This window comes from Pinus tabuliformis, chromosome 8 (genome assembly GCF_031772625.1).
Source record: "Pinus tabuliformis cultivar Carrire ecotype Pingquan chromosome 8, CPIR1, whole genome shotgun sequence".
Classification (NCBI taxonomy): domain Eukaryota; kingdom Viridiplantae; phylum Streptophyta; class Pinopsida; order Pinales; family Pinaceae; genus Pinus; species Pinus tabuliformis.
This window is the reverse complement of record NC_142294.1, coordinates 1389989782-1390008422: the sequence shown is the minus strand read 5'-3', so window position 1 is coordinate 1390008422 and position 18641 is coordinate 1389989782. Positions and strand designations below refer to the sequence as shown.

Sequence of the window (18641 nt, the reverse complement as noted above, 5' to 3'; positions counted from 1 at the left end):
CCCTTCGAGGGGGGTTTTGCCCTGGCAGCGTGCCTATATCTTGTGTTCTCTTCTATTTGTTGCTTGGCCTTAGTCTTGATGATAAGAAAATATAATTCGAAAGATCAAATAATAATAATGAAAAACATCACAAGATAATGTCATAATAAGAGAAATCATTTAACTGCCACTCCTTGGATTTCTCAACAAATTTGACTAGCAAAATTGCTCTTTACTTGGACTATATCTCAGCTCCTTTAAGGTCTGCTATACCTTACTGCAAAAACCCTAGCTGCAGTCACATGTGAGATGATTGACCCAAAAGCAATGCTAGTAGACTTTGATCTTCTTCTCGTTCTCTTTGCCGTTCAAGAGGCTCTCTTCCTTTCCTATTCACACTTGTCTTCTTGTCTTGGATGCTTGATGAATGATCTCGAGTGAGGCTGAGTCCTCCTTTATATAGGCTCCTCTCCCATGCTATTAGGCTGACTTGACATCATTCCTAGGCCGACATGTCTTCTTGATAGGCCGATTTAATTGATGCACATAGACAAGGTCTTGGAGGGTCTTTTTGACTCTATCTTTGACTCACATAATTTTTCCTACAATATGTAACATTCCCCAAATGGGTCTTCCATACATGACAATGACTTAATGACTTGTAGACTTAATGACAAGCCCTAGAAGCTCACAATAGCAGCTTGGCCTAAAAGTAATTGTTTTTGAACATGAAACCCATGCCTCAAGAACAACAATAATAAATTTATTTTTCTCATCATGCCAAATACATAAAATCATGATTACATATGTCCTTATGGAGACTGAACCTAGTTACATATTTTAAGAGTGATCTGCTCTTATGAAGCACTGAGTTGCTCTGCTTTATACAATCAATTCCCTGGGCTTTGTTGTTCAGAACTATATATGTTATTGGTTATATTAGCCAGACAATACTGGGTGAGGTTTTTCAGTTACTGATGCCATTCCTTCCTAGAGATCATCAAATATATCATTACCATATCAAAACATCTCTTTAAGATATGTGATAGGTCCAAAAAATGTTATGCAAATAATTATGTAAGGTTGCTATAAATAAAACTGGCAAGATCGGATCATATTGGTTCTAATTTGCTTCCTTTCAAATATACCTACTACATTTGTTTGAGTATTTGTGCTCTAAATGCCTTCAATCATAATATTTCAGGAACAATTGCCGCACATGTAGCACGGATAGAACTCAGTCTAGACTCCTGCTTCATCTACATAGCTACTAATATGAACATTGAAAACTATTCTAATCTCTTAATCCTTGTCTCTCTCTTCCTGGGCAGAAATTCTGGTTAAGATTTTCAGGTTATTTTCTTTGGGTAATGAATGCTCCAGTATTAGTAATCATTTTTTATCTATTGCATTGTCTTCCTTTGTTTCCATTGTTGAACTCAATTTAGTTAGAAAAATATTTATTATTTAGAGAAATAAACTAGTTTGATACTTGTGAGTTGCTTAGTTCAACATGTAGGATTTGGTTTACTATTAAGATGTTGTAGCATGGAACGTTCTTTTGTCAACGAAGCTGCAGTGTATTATAATTGGATTGGCAATAGGACTTGTGAGTTGTAATCTTGAAGGTTGCAATTCAAAACAAATTGTTAATATTTAGTATTTTATATCATTGTATGTAGTAGAAAAGGCTTGTGATTTTTACTGGGGTAGAATATCTTTATATTTATCCTGCTATGGCTTATCATGTTTTGGACTGATAATGGACTTATTTGATTTATGGCATAAGGGATGGGATTGGACGTATAATGAACTCATACCTCATCTCTGGAGAATGGCTCAACCTAATGTACCAGAGGTGCTCATAGCAGCTATTTTTATGCTGCTTGGCAATATTGGAAGGTATGTATTCTTCACTTGATGAATCATGATGTAATGTTAACTTGCTGTTTGTGTGCCTGTTTATATGGTGTGAGGTTTTGCTTAGACTTTTTATATCTGGTGTTAATTCTTAAGAATGTCAGTGCCAAGATATTAGCCTGTTACTGAAGAATAATAGTTCCTATTTTAACGTTTTGCAGATTATTAAGCAACTCTGCTCTGTTTTCTCAGATGGTGTTCACTGGTATAGTTTATTTGTGTCAATCTCGTCCATATTATTATTTGACATATGACAGTGATTGTTCCTTTCTGATCATATAGATCATAAGTCTGTCCATCAATAATCCTTTTACTGATAGTGTTTTGGGCTTATATTATGTATCATGGACAACTCCTGTTTTGCTGGAAAACAATTTATTGGCTAAAGTGACATATGGAACATGTTTCAAACATTAAGGCCTGCAATGGATTTGAGCAAAGCAAAATGATGTAGTAACGGATGTAGGTATTTCTCTCCATCCATGAGTCACCACATCAAGGTACAATTAAGCATTTTCTACCCTGATCATTATTATAGAGGAATCAGAGAGACAGTTTTCAATAGGAAAGACTGAAAACTTAAAAGCCAATCCATTTTAGTGAAAGAATAGGTAAATTGATTTTACTGTGAGAGAGTAGAGAATTTTTTACTTTTAATGGTGCAAGTGGCACAACACTCATGAATGTCAAGAGTTATAACAAGATATCCTCGCTTCAAGAGCAGGTAAATATATTTTACTGCGGAGTACAAAGAGAATGATGCACATTGATGAAATGCTGAGATTGTGGAAATATCAATACGGGCATGTTTGTCACCCATAAAACATGAGGAATATTGAGAATAAAATGAAATTTCAGAAGCAAAAAAAAGAAAGTTGGGAAGCATGCATGTTATCTATGAAGTTTACTTTTTGGTGAGAATGATTTGATCTGTGGAGTTTGTTGTGAATTCATGCTTTATTTGTTAGATGATAAGCTATGTATTTCAATTTTTGGTTGAAATAATACACATTAGGTAGGCTTAGTTGCATTACGAAATTGTATGTTGTAGCATTTGGGTTCTTTTTTGGAGGTTGATTTCAATTTGCAACCATATATTATCTATGTTGCATGAGTTTCTAGAATGTGGGAATGCGTTTTTAGAGTGGTTGGAGTAGACCCCCAAATTTTTCATGGGATGGCCAGTTTGGGACGACAATAATCTATCTATCTATCCATCTTTTTTTCCAAGAAAAACCTCACGAGCAAACCTAGGGATGCTTTCCCACATTTGTGGATGGCACCCGTAGTAGACACTTCGGCAAGGAAAATTTTAGAGGCTAAAATTTGCCATTTGATTAATTTTTCATTTTTTTTTTTTCCAAAAATGATTGGTCGCTTTCCACCTTTTTCTGAAAATGATATTTCCAAATTCTACAAGATAAAATCATTTTACTTTAAAACTCACCAAAATTTCTATAAACTTATGAAATCCTTTGAAATTTAAATATCTTTACAAAACTATTGCCAAACATTTGATAGTTGGCATTTTCCCTTTCTCCAGTTTCTTATCATTTAAGGCAGTGAATATATGACAAAACATTGATTAAATTTTGTTTCGATCTTTTTGACAAAGGTCTATCTTGCCGATCTTTCAGAAGTTATTTATAAAGTGTTCATTGAGATAATCAGACTATTCCTATACTGTATGCTTACGTATACCAATGAGATCCAATTCCTTGTGCAATTTTTTGGGGGTTGTAAGAAAGCTTTAATGTTTAATTATTCAAATGCCCTTTTCAGGTTTGGTGTTGATTATGATGGACATGAGCATCGTGGTGTTGAAGAGCTAAGATGTAATCTATCGACATTTCTTGATCTGCACTGTATGAACAAAGGCATTCGGCAATTTCCATTCTCATCTCAGCTAGCTGCAGCCCAGTCCTTATACGAGCTTATTTCCGTAAATATAAAAACAGCAAGATCAGATCATACAGAATCTATCCCAGAAAGTGCTGGCAGGGGAAAAGCTCATTTAACTCACTTACAGATTCTAGGGAAATGGTACAGTAAATTGTGTGCAGAAGAACAGTTGACGTGTCCAGAATATTTGAGAGCATATATCTCCGTTTTCACAAGTTGATTGTTTTATCCAATTTGTCTTAAATTGTGTTATTTTCTTCTACAGTGTCTGCCAAAGTGCATAGCTGGAAGTAAGGCATACTTAGAGCCTTGTAATGTGCTGCACTTCAGTGGGAATTTCTGCATGTGGGGACTGAAAATATAGTTCCTGAGATAAATTTTAGTTGAAAAAAGTGCGATGTACTTTTTGAGGCTGTTAATCCCACCCAATTTTGTAAGGCTGTTAATCCCACACAATTTTGTACTATATTTTTGTCCATTCTTTTTCTGCTGCTGCAGGTTTTAATAAGTCACTTCTGCTGCAGGTTTTAATAAGTCACTTCTATCATGGAAGTATTGTAAGGTAAATTGGTAAATATAATACAAATCAATCTATCTATGGAGTTGTGTTATAATCGTCATGACAATGCATGGATAGTTGCAGTGGAGACAACTGTAACAATTTTCCATTTATCCTTTCATTTATTTTTTATGCATTGGAAATTTATTGGATAATTGGTATCAAATTATATATATATATATATATATATATATGTTATGTTCCTAAATTTGAGTACATATCGTGTAAGTCAAAGGCAGTGTTAGAAATTACACTTACATGAACCCAACACCTGGTAAATTATTAATAATTGAACAAATACATGGCTAAGTTCTTAACACAAAAATTTAACGGAAGCAAATTACAATCTGAATCACATACTCACAAACAACAATTGTATCACATAAAAACATATTTCTACTTAACGAATCAGCTCATTAATTAAAATTTCGAAACTTACTTGGGCTCCTGTCCTATGATGATGGCCCAATAAAATTTCGAAACTTACTTGGGCTCCTGTCCTAGGATGATGGCCCAATTGAGAAATTACAGATTACAAAAACCTCTGGATCTGATCCGACGGATGTGTTCTCACTCACAAATCTAGATCTCCAATCCCTCTGCTTTCTCTCAGACCCAACTCACTCATTGAGATGTTGCCCTCAAACTTCTTGTTGTTGTGTGTCTTCTCCTCACCTTAGCCTCACCTTAGCCTCACTTTTATAAGTTTAAATTGAGCCAAAACCTTAATCTTAATGCTAACCCTATTCTTAAAGTCATTGATAGCCGAGATTAGGTCTCGCCTCATTTGAGATTAATGGCTAAGATTAAAACTTATTCACTAAAAGAAATAATTCACTCTATCTTTTTTTTTATTTGGGCTCAATAAGGCAACATATTATTATGTTTTTTCCCAAGTTAAACTTAGGCTAAGTTACATCAATAACTTGCTCAACCTAAAGCAAGTGTTCTAAAGGTGATATGCAGGTGTCTTTTGCACGCCTCGACACAAGGCTTGTGCACCTGCACAAGCTCTAAATTTCAACACTCTTAGCAAGGGAGGTACTTTTGGAAGAACCTCTTCTACCTGGATATGTCTCCAAGCCCATTTCAGTTTCTGTAGCTGCTCCCTCTGACCTCGAAGTCTGTCTTGCTACCTTAATTGAAACCCGAGATGAGAACTTTTCATAACCAGCCATGCTCCGAGGAGTCTTATCACACTCTTGAGCATCTATCAATGTCTTATCATACCGAGTCTGCTAGCAGTGCTTGAAGAATCACTCTTCTTAGTTAGTTGGGTCCCCTCAGTAACTTACACTGATCTTGTATCTAAGATCCCCTCAAATACACTTGTTGGTTCCAACAACTTGTAAGATTGCCCCTATCTGATGCCAAGCACTACTGCTGCTTCCAAGGTCGCTCCCTTTGGATATAGAAGAACCTGTCTATCTTGAACAAAATACTATATCCATCATCCTCCAACGCTGACACTGAGAGCATCTGTACCATCCACCCTGGAAATCCTCTTAACTATCCCTGGAATCTAATACATCCAACCTGCTTTACTACATGTGTGGTGCCAGCTCCAAAACTCATATGATAGTTTGGGTTCATCTATGAAACACTGTGGAGCACTGACGTCATTCTCATTATGTGATTGGATGTTTTACTATCCACTAGACATAACCCACTGTGTTCATACACAACAATACTACTGTTTGAAATACATGCAACAAGGGAAAAATCTTTCTCGAATTTTTTTGTAAAGCCATCAATCTCAGTGGATGCTATTGTTACTGCGTGCATCTCTTTTTTCTTCTTGTATGGACATTGACTCAAATAGTGACCAACTTTATGACATGAAAAGCACTTCACTTTGCTCATGTTCTTTTTGGAAGCAAATCCCCCACTTTATTTTAATTTTTCCCTTTGCAGCGAAAGCAACATTTTTCTCATCATCCCCATCATCATATTGGCCTGCATTTTTGGAATGTCTCATTGTCTCTTCCTATAAAAAATCATCCCACAATCTATCCCAACTGGGCAGATTTTCCTGTGCAACAATACCATTAACAAAGACATCCCATTTCGAAGGAAAACCACTCAAGGCTGATCTAATAAACTCTTCATTATCAATAGTTTCCCCTAATGTTGCCAAATCACCTATAAGTTGAGTGATCTTGGCCAAGTATGTTGCAACTTGTTAGTTTCAAACATCCTGGCATTTCTCAGATTCTCTTTCAATGCAATTTTTCTATTTTGGCTTGTACTGTGGTATGGCTTAGTTAAGGATGCCCACATCTCAAAGATATTCTTCTTCTTTGCCACATAAGGTATAATATGGTTTTTAATGGAATCCAAGATTATTTTCTTCGCCTTCAAGTTCCTTTTATTAAACTCAACCAAGTAGGATTTGTAGGAATAGTGACAACCTTCTTTATGTCCCACATCTCCCGCTCCTCAAACAACATAACAATCAACTCCTTTCCTAGGATGAAGTTTCCTGCCCCATCCAACCTATCCTCATAACGCATGCCAATAGCCATCACAAACCCAACTGACATATAATAATTTTCACTTCACCTTTTTTATATATTATCTAGTTGACTCACTGCCTCACTCCGACCTGCACCCTGCTGCTTAGAAACCCAACCACCATTTGAATTTCATTTTTCTGTAGTTACGACCAACCATAAAACCTTGTCGACCTTCAATCTACAGTCAATGCGCTGTTGTATGGGCCTTGTAGTGTTTGTCACACACTACAGTAGCACTCGTTTCTCTTGCTAATTGTCAGATCAACCTCTGCAAAATTCCCAAACTGTGCCTTCACATGATCTCACGATCTGCATGTCATGGTTGTAGTTTGTAGGTTACGCCGCAGTTGTTTCCACTCAACGGTCAAATCATTGTGCTTCTTGTCAGCGAATCGACAATTACCTCCACTGCAGTCTCGAGTTAAGCCTTGGATTTTCTCTGTTGGCTTGGTCTTTGTCGAAATCTCGATGTTTTTCTGTCAGCGAGTCATTGGCCGTTGCCGACTGAGTGATGGTTGCCAGTGATTGTCTTTCCTAGCGGCTATTGGTGGTTGTCTTGCCTGGAGGTTGCTAGCGGCCACTCAATTTCCTGCTCAATCCACTTCTTACACTCCCTAGATCAATGTTTCCTTATTGGAAGCTTAATTTTGCCACTACAACCAAACCTGTGCGATGTTTAACAACCCTATGTTATTCTTTGCCTGTCGCCTACAACTAGTGACAATCACTTTTTGGCTCCCTTGTGCATTGCATCCTCTCTCTCCCGCATTCTCGCATGCCACAATCCTTTGTCGTTGCGACTTGATCTTTCGCTGTGTCGCTGGTCGACCGACCTGTTGGATGCCCTAGTAGTCACTGGTGGGCTCAGACCTATCAACCCTAGTCAATGGTTGGTTGCTCATGCTGTCGACCACTTATGACCAATCTATGTTTTTATTTTATTTATCTTAAAAAAAATCATGCCAATCAAAAGAGATTCAACGCGAATAAAAAGAAACATTTTCCGCTTGTTAAAGAAAAACCTTGGTTCATATAATCCCAGTTAAATTTGGCTTCGACGATTCGATACGACCCCGACACCTACAATTCCGAGATCGATTAAGAGCTGGTGCTCTGATACCATGTTAGAAATTACACAAACCAAACACAATATTTAATTCCCAACAATAAATAAATGAAAAAATACATGGCTAAGTTCCTAACACATAAAGGTCAACAGAAGAAAATTATGATCTGAATCACGATCACAAATAGATTTTTGTCCAAGATATCAGTGCTTCATTAATTAAAATTCTGAAACTTACTTAGGCTCCCATTTTGGGATAATGTCTCAATTGAGAAATTATAGCTTACTGAAAAACTTTGAATCTGATCCAACATATTTTCTCTCTCTCGCAGATTTGGATCTCTAGCTAGTCTGCAATATCTTAGACCAAACATACACTCACTTAGATGTCACTCCCATCTCAAAGTGATTAGCAACCAAGATTAGATCTCGCCTCATTTGAAATCAATCACTAAGATTAACACTTATTCACTGAAGTAAATAATTTACTTTATCTATGTTTTATTTTCGTTGAGTAAGCCAACATATTAATATTAGGCTAAGTTACATGAACAACTTGCTCAACCTAGACCAAGTATTCTAAGGTGATACGCGGGTGACTTATGCACACCTAGACACAAGGCCTATGCATAAGTTCTTGTTAGGCCCTTATACTACTAGTGTAACCCCTTATTGTTATTAGTACAACCCCCTTATTATATTGTTGTACCCATGTAGTCCCTATATTGTTACTATTGTGCCCCATAAAAGCCCACTATTGTTCTTATTGTGCCTTTACATTATTATTGTTATGTCGGCTCTGATTATATTATGACCCCTTAGACTCTTATATATATAAAGGAGGTCTTGTCATTTGTCTCATCCAAAAATTGTTCATTTGTGTAATGTAAAGGAGGTTGCCTCCTCAAAGACGCTGAATTTTAAGGCGTTGATCTATCTTTTCTATCTTTTTGTGCGCTGGTTTTATAACATTTGGTATCAGAGTTTTGGATTCTAGGGTTTTCGCTACTCCAAACAGGTCGCCGTGGAATTTTCGCTATAACTTTTTTTTTGCGACGTTTCAGAAGTTAAAAAGAAAACCCATTTGAGAAGAAATCTCGCTGAACCTCGGGTCTGAATTTGAGAGCTTGTATCACTATATTTTCGGAGATATGATCCGAGTAATTTATAGTTTGTGCAAGCTCTAGAATTTCATCTAAAACAGGTTATCGTGGAATTTTCGCTATAACGTTTTCGCTACGAAGTTTCAGAAGCTAAAACAAAAACCCATTTGAGAAAAACTCAGTGTGAACCTCGGGTACGAATTTCAGATCTTGTCTCGCTATATTTTCGGATATATGATCCAAGGAAGTTAGGGTTTTTGCAGACTCCCGAATTACATCTTAAACAAGTGACCTTGGGAAAATCGTTATAATTTTCTCTCTGACCATCAGATTGAAATTTCGTAAGAAGTTACAGAAAGAAGACAGACTTCAGTTTTTTTGTGTGTCTTTTTAAGATCTGAAGGTTAGAACAGTGACATGTGGCACGTCATACAAGTTTGCTATTCTGAAAAGGTGTCTAATCAGGTCATTGGGATATTGTGCATAACTCTTTCTTGGAGAATCCAATTTCGATCACACTGGTGGCATTGGAAAGAGGACGCAGAAGACTACTACAGGTCATGATTTTAGAGCTGGAAGATCCAAAATTACAGAGGTACAATTGTTTCAAGATCAAACGCCTAAAATCAAGAAAAAGCGAGATGAGGAAGTTTGATACTACATATGGAGAAATATTTTGATCTACATGGTGTACCACTGTTACAAAATGTATGTGTTACATCTAACTATTTAGAATTGAATCAATTTTTATGGTATAGAGGGTTTTGTTCTCGTAAACCACTTGTCACGTGGTCAATTTTCACGGAGGAAATGATAGCACATTAGGAGGATACAAAGAGAAACACCTTCTTTAGCCACTTGATAAATATCAAACAAAAGTGTTCAATGGCAGAGCACATTGAGGGAAAATGATATTCCAGAGAAGCAGAAGATTGATGTCTCCATAGGGACTTTAAAGGATAACATTCAACATGAGGTTCGTCCTTGGGAACTTGATTCATTGGAGAAGGCATTCAGGTTGGCAAGAAAAATGAGAAGCAAAAATATGGAAACAAGAAATTCTACCCCACAGTTATAAACATGGAAGTGTTGTTTCTCCTAGCCTTCCACAACCTACAAGGGTGACACCACAACAATTGGAAGAAAAAAGAGAAAAAGGGATTAGTTACAATTGTGATAGAAAATTCACTAAAGGTCATAAGTGTGCTGAGAAATTATTTTACATACATTATGAAGATGAGGAAGAAAATGATCAAGAAACATCAAAAGAATAGGATATACACCAGGAACCAACCCCAGAGAAAGACGAAATGAATCCGACCATATCTTGTAAAGCATTGGCAAGAATTACCATTGCTCAAATTCTCAAGATAGAAGGACATATCAAGAAGAAAACGGTTCAAAAAGTGAAAGATCACATCGAGAAAAAAGAAATGAATCCAACCATATTTTGTAATGCATTGGCCAGAATTACCACTCCTCAAACTATCAAGATAGAATGACATATCAAGAAGAATTTTTTTCAAGAAGTGAAAGATCACATCGAGCATCAAGAAATGAATCCGACCATATCTTGTAAAGCATTGGAAGAAATTACCACTCAAACTCTAAAGATAGAAGGACATATCAAGAAGAAAAATGTTCAAGCAGTGAAAGATCACATCGAGCATCAAGAACAAGTTCTCCAAATTTTAAAGGATAATGCCACTTTGGTGCAGAATCGAATAAAACAATAGGTAGATCAACATCGAAGTGAAAAATGTTTTGATGTAGGTGATTGGGTATTTTTACGGCTACATTTCAAGCAAGCTATTTATGAGAATGAAATGTTGGCAATACCACATGCACTTAAGAAATGGCGACCTTACCTGATGGGAAGACACTTCAAGGTAAAAATGGATCATGACAGTGTTAAATATATTTTAGAACAAATATTATTTTTAGAAGAACAAAAACATTGGGTCACAAATATGATGGGTTATGACTTTGACATCATCTATAGAAAAGGGAAGAAAAATTTTGTTGCAGATGCACTCTCAAGAAAGGATGAGGATGTGGAAGCATTGTTTTGTGCTATTTCTATTATCCAACTAGATTGGATAAACGAAGCAAGGGATTAATGGAAGAAGGACGAAGAAGTGTGGCCACTCATTCAAAAGTTGCAGAAGATCCCAATTCAAACAATATTGCAAGAACTTAAGAGGAAATAAAAATCATATTGGAACCTGGAGCAGTCATAGAAACAAGAACTTGACAACGACGAAATCAATCAATTTCAGAGTATCTCATCAAGTGAAGAACTTACCCGCTGAAGATTCCACATGGGAAAACAAGAATTTTATATAGAAGCATCAAGAACTACTCAAGCGTTGAGGACAACACTTTTTGAAGGAGAGGGGCATGTTAGGCCCCTATACTATTAGTGTAGCCCCTTATTATCATTAGTACAACCCCCTTATTATATTGTTGTACCCATGTAGTCCCCATATTGTTACTATTGTGCCCCATTAAAGCCCACTATTTTTATTATTGTGCCCTTATGTCGGCTCTGATTATATTATGACCCCTTAGACTTATATATATATATATATATATATATATAAAGGAGGTCTTGTCATTTGTATCATCCAAGAAGTGTTCATTTGTGTAATGTAAAGGAGGTTTCCCCCTTGAAGACGCTGAATTCTAAGGTGTTGATATATCTTTTCTATCTTTTTGTGAGCTGGTTTCTTAACAGTACTTCCCTAAGCTACAAGCTTCAACCTCTCTCTTAGTGAAAGAGGTATTTCTGGATGAAACTCCTACAACTGGATTTGTCTCGAAGCCATATTAGTATTTTTAGCTACTCCCTCCGACTTTGAAGCGTGTCCTCCTACCTGACTTGAAACCAAAGCTAAGACCCTGTCACAACTAGCCATGCTCCAAGGATTCCTATCACACCCGTGAGCATCTATTAATGTCATATCATACCAACAAAGTCTCCTAGCAGTACTTGAAGAATCACTCTTCCTAGTCAACTATTCCCTCTCAGTAACTTACATTGATCCCATATCCAAGATCCGATTTGATACACCTGTAGGTTGTCTCAACGACTTGTATGTTTGTCCCTGTTTGATTCCAAGAAGTACTGCTGCATCCAAGGCCACTCCCTCAAAATATAGAAGCACTTGCCTATCCTAGAATAAAGCACTATATCCATCATCCTCCAAGGCTGACATTGAGAGCATGTGTACCATCCACCTTAGAAGAAATAACATCTTTGTCACCTCCAGAAATCGTCTTGACTGTATCTGGAATCTAACAAATCTAACCCCCTTTACTGCATGCATGGACTAGCTCCACAACTCACATTGCAGTCTGGGCATGCCTATGAAATAATGTGGAACACTGACTTCATCATTGTCATGTGACTGTATGCTCTACTGTCCACTAGCCATAACCCACTGTCCTCATACACAATAGTACTACTATTCAAAATATAGGCAACAAGCCTAAAAACTCTTTCCCAAATTTCTCTGTAAAGTTTTCAATCTCAGTTGATTTTGTTGTCTCCATTTGAGTCTCTTTCTTCTTCTTGTTATATGGACACTAGCTTGCATATTGACCAGTCTTATGACATGCAAAACACTTCACTTTGCTTATGTCCTTCACAAAAGTAGATTCTCTACTTTACTTTACTTTTTCCCTTTGTATCAAGAGAAACATTTTTCTCAGCATCCCATCATTATGCCGACCTGCGCTTTTCGAATGTCTTCTTGTCTTTTTTTGTATGAAATTGTCCCACATTCTATTCCAACTGGGCAAATTTCTCGTGCAACAATCCCAATGAAAAAGACATCCCATTTCAGAGGAAAGTCACTCAAGGCAAATCTAACCAAAACTTTACAATCAATAATTTCCCCCACTGTTTCCAAATCATCTCTAATCTCAGTGATCTTGGTAAAGTATGATGCAACTGCATCAGTTTCAGACATCTCAACGTTTCTCAGTTTCTCTTTCAACATCATTTTTATGTTTTTCTTTGTACTCTGGTATAGTTTGGTTAAGGATGCCCACATCTCGAAGACATTATTTTTACCTATCACGTGAGGTATCATATGGTATTTAATTGGATCGATGATTATTTTCATGGCCTTCATGTTCCTTTTATTAAACTCAACCGAGTAGGGTTTGTAGGAATAGTGACAACCTTCTCTTCAATGTCCCACAACTTTTTCTCAAACAACTGAACAACCCTCTCCTTCCATGGGCTGAAGTTTCTTGCACCATCCAACCTATCCCCATAACACAATCTTGTATCCATTGCAAACCCAACTGAAGTACAATAACTTTTACTTCACTATTTTTTTTTTTTTTAAATTTGTTATCTCATTGACCCTCTGCCTCACTTGGGCCTGCACCTTACTGCTTGAAAACTCGACTTCTATCTATGCTATGTTTCTTTGTAGTTACGACCAACCATTAAACCTTGTCAGCCTTCGATCTGCAATTGGTGTGATGCTATGCTTTGTCATGCAACAACAATACTTGATTCTCCTGCTAATTGTCATATCGACCTCCACAAGATTCTCGAATTGTGCCTTCATATGATCACATGATCTACATCTCACGAATGCAATCTCCAGGTTGCAGTTCAGTTGTTTCCTCTCAGTGGCCAAATCACTGTGCTTCTTGTCAGTTGGTCGATGTGTTTCCTACAATGCAATGCCGAGCCAAGCCTTGGTATTTCTTTGTCAGCGTAGTTTGTTGGAAATAATGAGGGGTGGTGGGGGGGGGGGGTGAGTCAATATTTCTTAGCAATTAGCAATTTATTAATATTTTTCAGAGCATTAGTTAATCTTGAGTTACTATTATTATTTTTCAGTAAGAGAAGTAAACAACAATGAAAAATAGAGACAGTATGCACAAATTTTTTAGGTGGAAAACCCCCTTGGGGTAAAAAACCACCTAACAATTTTCTAATAAGTTCGTTAATCTTCAGCGCCAACTCAAAATAAAGCTACAACTTCCTGGAACTATAGAAAAATATTCTTCTCTAGCTCCCACTAGAAGGGTGCCCCAACGCCCCAGTTTTATCAGCGGTTAGCTGAAAGAATACCCCAACACCCAAGTGAGCCACAACTCATCCTAGCACCACCCTACCACTTTGAAGTGTTTACAAGCCCCAACCTGAAGGTGAATTCATTCACTAACCTAGCACCACCCTACCACCCTGAAGTGTTTACAAGCCCCAACCTAAAGGTGACTTTATTCACCAGCCTAGCACCACCCTCCAACCTTATAAAGAGTGGATAAAAAATATGGACTCCCATACCAGGGGCAATGATCCACGTGATTTTCAATAAATGATAGACAATACTTGGACCTACCCTTATCCCAAAGAACTTGACAGTAGAATAGAATCTCCCTAATAATGCATTTACAACTCTAGGCGATTTGACTCTTTTTAAAAAATGGCCTCTCGTAGCAGAGATAATGCCCCTAGTTACAATGATTTGACTTTTGACTTTGACAATGCTTCACAATATATAGACAACCGTTAATGATGGTTTTTATGTATTCAAAGAATGTCTCGTTGCAATGCTTCCTTTAAGAGAATGATTTGACACTTCAGACTCTTGAATGCCTGCGTGGTGTTGTCCTTGAATCTGATTCTACGTGCATGCAAATTTCCCAAACGAAACTGATTTCCAAAGCAAAACAAAGTACCATTTGCTTACTTGTTCCTACAAAACAAGTGAGTATAAAAAAATGAATGTACAAAATTGAATGATTCAAAACGTACCTAAATTGTGCTTGAGACTTGCTTATTATCATTTTGTTCTTGTATTTTTAATTAATGGAAAAACCTGTGAGCAATTTTTGAAACCGACGTTTCAGACTAGCTAGGTGAGTCCATCATCAGGGTAATGAGATCTGTATTTTGAGAAGAGAGAGTCAAGAAATGAGAACCTATTAATAGAAGGATGGAAAGATAACCTAGGGTTGGAGAGGTCGGCTTGATTTTCCTCAATTTATTAATAAATGGATAAAAATAATTTTAATTTTGTTTTAAATTATATTTTAATTCAATTTTTTTTTTTTTTTAAATTTTTAAAACTATATTAAAAATACAATTAAATTACCTAAATTAATTTAACCTACATTAAAAATAAAATTAATTTAAACTAAATTTAAAATAAAATCAATTTAATTAATTAATTGAATAATTAATTAATTAAATTAAATTTTAAATTTAGTTTAAATTTTAATTAATTAATTAGTTGAATTTAGTTATTAATCTATGCATATATATATATATATATTTTAATTTATTTAATTAATGAGCTGTAAATGGTGTCCTAAGGATGAATTTGAGGAAATTAGAGTTACTTTAATTTGTTCAGCAAGGGTTTCCTAGGAAGGACCTAATGAATGCTTTAAATTCTAACTAGACCTTACCACAAATCGTGAAAACTATACAAGAGTTCTAATAACCTTTAATTACACATTTTATGTAGACTCTAATCAATGTGATAGATCTTGACATAATTATGTGACAGTGTTTAATGCAGGGTGTGTGTGACAAACTTTAATGCAAGGTGTACGACAAATTTTAATGCAAGGAATGTGCCAAATTTATCATAAATGTATGACACACACACACAACTAGAAAAAATAAACTATTCTCTGTAGTGGAATGCCTTAAGATCCTTAGAAACATATGCTTTTATGTACAGAATAGTCCTAATGCATATCCCCACAAGATCTAATACACATGCAACAAGAATATGACACAAGACTTTATACCACAACCCTAATTACAACAAGACCTATACAACAAACTTAGAATACAATGCCCTAGTCTTATTGAAACAAACCTTAAAGAAGACTAAACAATAAACTGGTTTACACCTCACACGTCAAGAATACTCACAATTTTATGTCTTGATTAAACCTTCTACATACCTCACGCTTGAATCAGGTTTGTAGATGATACCTTTAAGAGCTTGGATGGCCTTCCAACTGGTGCTATCTCCTCAGTGGTTGTTGATTGATTCTTTTCAAACTTTATGCACCAAACATCATTCAAATGTCACAAATGTTTCTTTAAAATGTTATTCGCTTCCCTCGAATGAATGTTACATGCTACGGTTAGGTATTCATGTATTGATTGAGAGCTTGAGTAGCCTTTCAAACACCTTGCTGCCCATAAAAATATTTTAAGAACCATACAGGTCTTGGTTCATCAAGATAAGAGCTCAGTCCATGATCATTAGGTAAAGTCAACATAATTTAGGCGTTCACTAGCCTCTAAACAACTTTGCTGCTCCTACTCTAGAACTGTTGCAACATACGGTGCCATAAAAGGAGATTCTACAGGTCTTGGTCAAGGCATACGATAGTTCAAGTCATAAAAATCATTATCCAAACAACGATATAAAAACCTTCCTCGCACCACCACAAATCTCTGTAATTAATCTTTAATGAAGCCTGAATTTCAGAGGATACTTCCTCCTTTTATTATATGTTAAGCACTTCCATTCATTTGTGATATAGAGAGTATTTTTTTATATTAATGGGTGATCGTTTAGGATAAGAAGAGTAAGGCTTCAAAAGTTGACCGTTGGGTGTCAAGGAGGCGATATTTTCAAGTATGTATCTTTTTATTCTAATATAAGTGGATCACTTTAATATTCCTCCTAATATTTGTATTAATATTTATTGACTTAAATTATTTCTTATTAGTGACATATCCTTAATAACTCTTAATAAAATCCTAAAATATGACGTTAATAACAAGCAAACCAATGATTGGCTTAACGCATATGATCGAACCTAAATTGTGAAGTCAATGATTGATTTATTCTCTTTGGTTCTTCAAGTTATGTAAATAATACGTGGTGAGATTACGGTGATCAACAATGTCATATATTGAAAACTGTAGGAGGAGGTGTCATGTCACTACCCCTTGGGGTTTTAACCCACAAAATTGGATCTTCAACTTCAACCTCAATTTTCTCTCAAACCTAGAGGAACCATGGGGTGCACCATATATAAACAAAAACATCTCATCAAGGGGAATCTTTTTAGAATTATCCTGACACAAGATTCCATGAATTTCCATGTCAAATTTTCCATCGAAGATCGGGGTAGCTCCCAGTGCTGCTTGGGTCTACATCAATGACAACCACCTATAAAAAATCTCCCCCTTTGGCATTGAAGGCAACACAAGTACTCCCCCCGTGATCATAAATCCACTTGACACCATGCTTCTAACCTTCCTACCGCTTTATCTCCCCCTTTGACATCAATGGAAAATGGTAACTCCCCCTGATAACCTACCTCTCCTACAAACCTGTGACCTGCCTTAACTCCTCCTTTATTCTTGACTAGCTAACATAATAGTCGAATGGGAACTTGGGAGAATTCTAAGATTTTTGCAAAGATACTCAAATGCCACAGTAAAGGTTTGGTAAATATGTCAGCGATTTGTTCTTTCGTTGGCAACCTGTTCTCTAACAAAATGGTACTTAATTAGACATCTTTCATTTTTTAATGCATCACAAGATTCTTGGAGTTACTGATCGCGCTACGGTTATCGCAAAATATTGAAATGAGCTCATCAAACTTCACTTGAAGATCGTCCAAGGTTTTTTTCATCCAGAGGACTAAGGTACAACAATCTTTTGCTACTATGTATTATGATTCCGTTGTGGATAATGAGTTTCAATATTGCTTCTTTCTCAACCACAAAACAAGACAACCACCTAGATAGAAGGCTGCTCCACTAGTGCTCTTATGATCATCAACACTTCCTGCCCAATCTCCATCAGTATAAGCTTTGATGGTTAGCTCATTTCCTTTAGGATACCATATTCCATATTCTGTTGTTCCCTTAAGATAACAAAAAATCATTTTTACTGCAATGGCATGGGATTCCTTTGATGCTGCTTGGAATCTTGTAACTTTCCTAACTGCCTGCATCACATCTGGCCTAGAAGATGTTACATATAAAATATTACCAATCATAGATCTATACATCGTCTAATCCACATCTTTGGATGAGTCATCTATGCTCAACTTCCAACCTGTCAACATTGGGCTGAGAACTGGCTTGCAATATTCCATTTGAAGTCTCTTCAACATTTCCTTAATATATTTGGTTTGACAGATAAAAATTCCTTTGTCTTCTTGAGATATCTGATATCCCAAAAAGTATGTCAACTCACCAAGTAGTGACATCTCAAAATCACTCTGCATATTTGCAGCAAATTTTTTACTTAACCTATCATAATCACTCCCAAAGACTATATCATCCAAAAACACTTCAATAATCATTAGACTATCATGTTCAATCCTTACCAAGGTTTCTATCTACACTTCCCTTCTTGAATCCTTGCTGTTGTAAATACCTGTCAAGACGAGCGTACCATGCTCTGGATGCCCGTTTGAGACCATACAATGCCTTCTTTAACATGCAAAGATAATATTTCTTTTCAGTGAGGGAAAAACCCTCTGGTTGTTCTATGTATACTTCTTCTTCTAATTCTCCATTTAGAAATGTTGATTTCACGTCTATTTGATAAACTTTGATGTTTCTCGAACATGCTTAA

At 36.3% G+C, this 18641-nt stretch overlaps 1 protein-coding gene across 6 annotated transcripts in view; it reads left to right on the top strand.

The window, feature by feature from the left end:
- The window catches only part of LOC149240743 (uncharacterized), an 80678-nt gene extending 76470 nt beyond the window's left edge, over window positions 1–4208 (top strand). The window contains exons 6-9 of one of the 6 annotated variants that reach the window (XR_016246542.1): window positions 1769–1881; window positions 2061–2104; window positions 2288–2399; window positions 3682–3733. Coding sequence is in view for 5 of the 6 variants with exons in the window: in XM_089373796.1 (XP_089229922.1) it covers window positions 1769–1881; window positions 3682–4021 (453 nt within the window). In the remaining variant the exon portion in view is untranslated. Of the gene's footprint in view, window positions 1–1768; window positions 1882–2060; window positions 2105–2287; window positions 2400–3681 lie in introns of all 6 variants that reach the window. The other 5 variants (XM_089373800.1, XM_089373799.1, XM_089373797.1 and 2 more) reach the window with 5 other exon arrangements.
- The last annotated feature ends 14433 nt before the right edge of the window (window positions 4209–18641 follow it).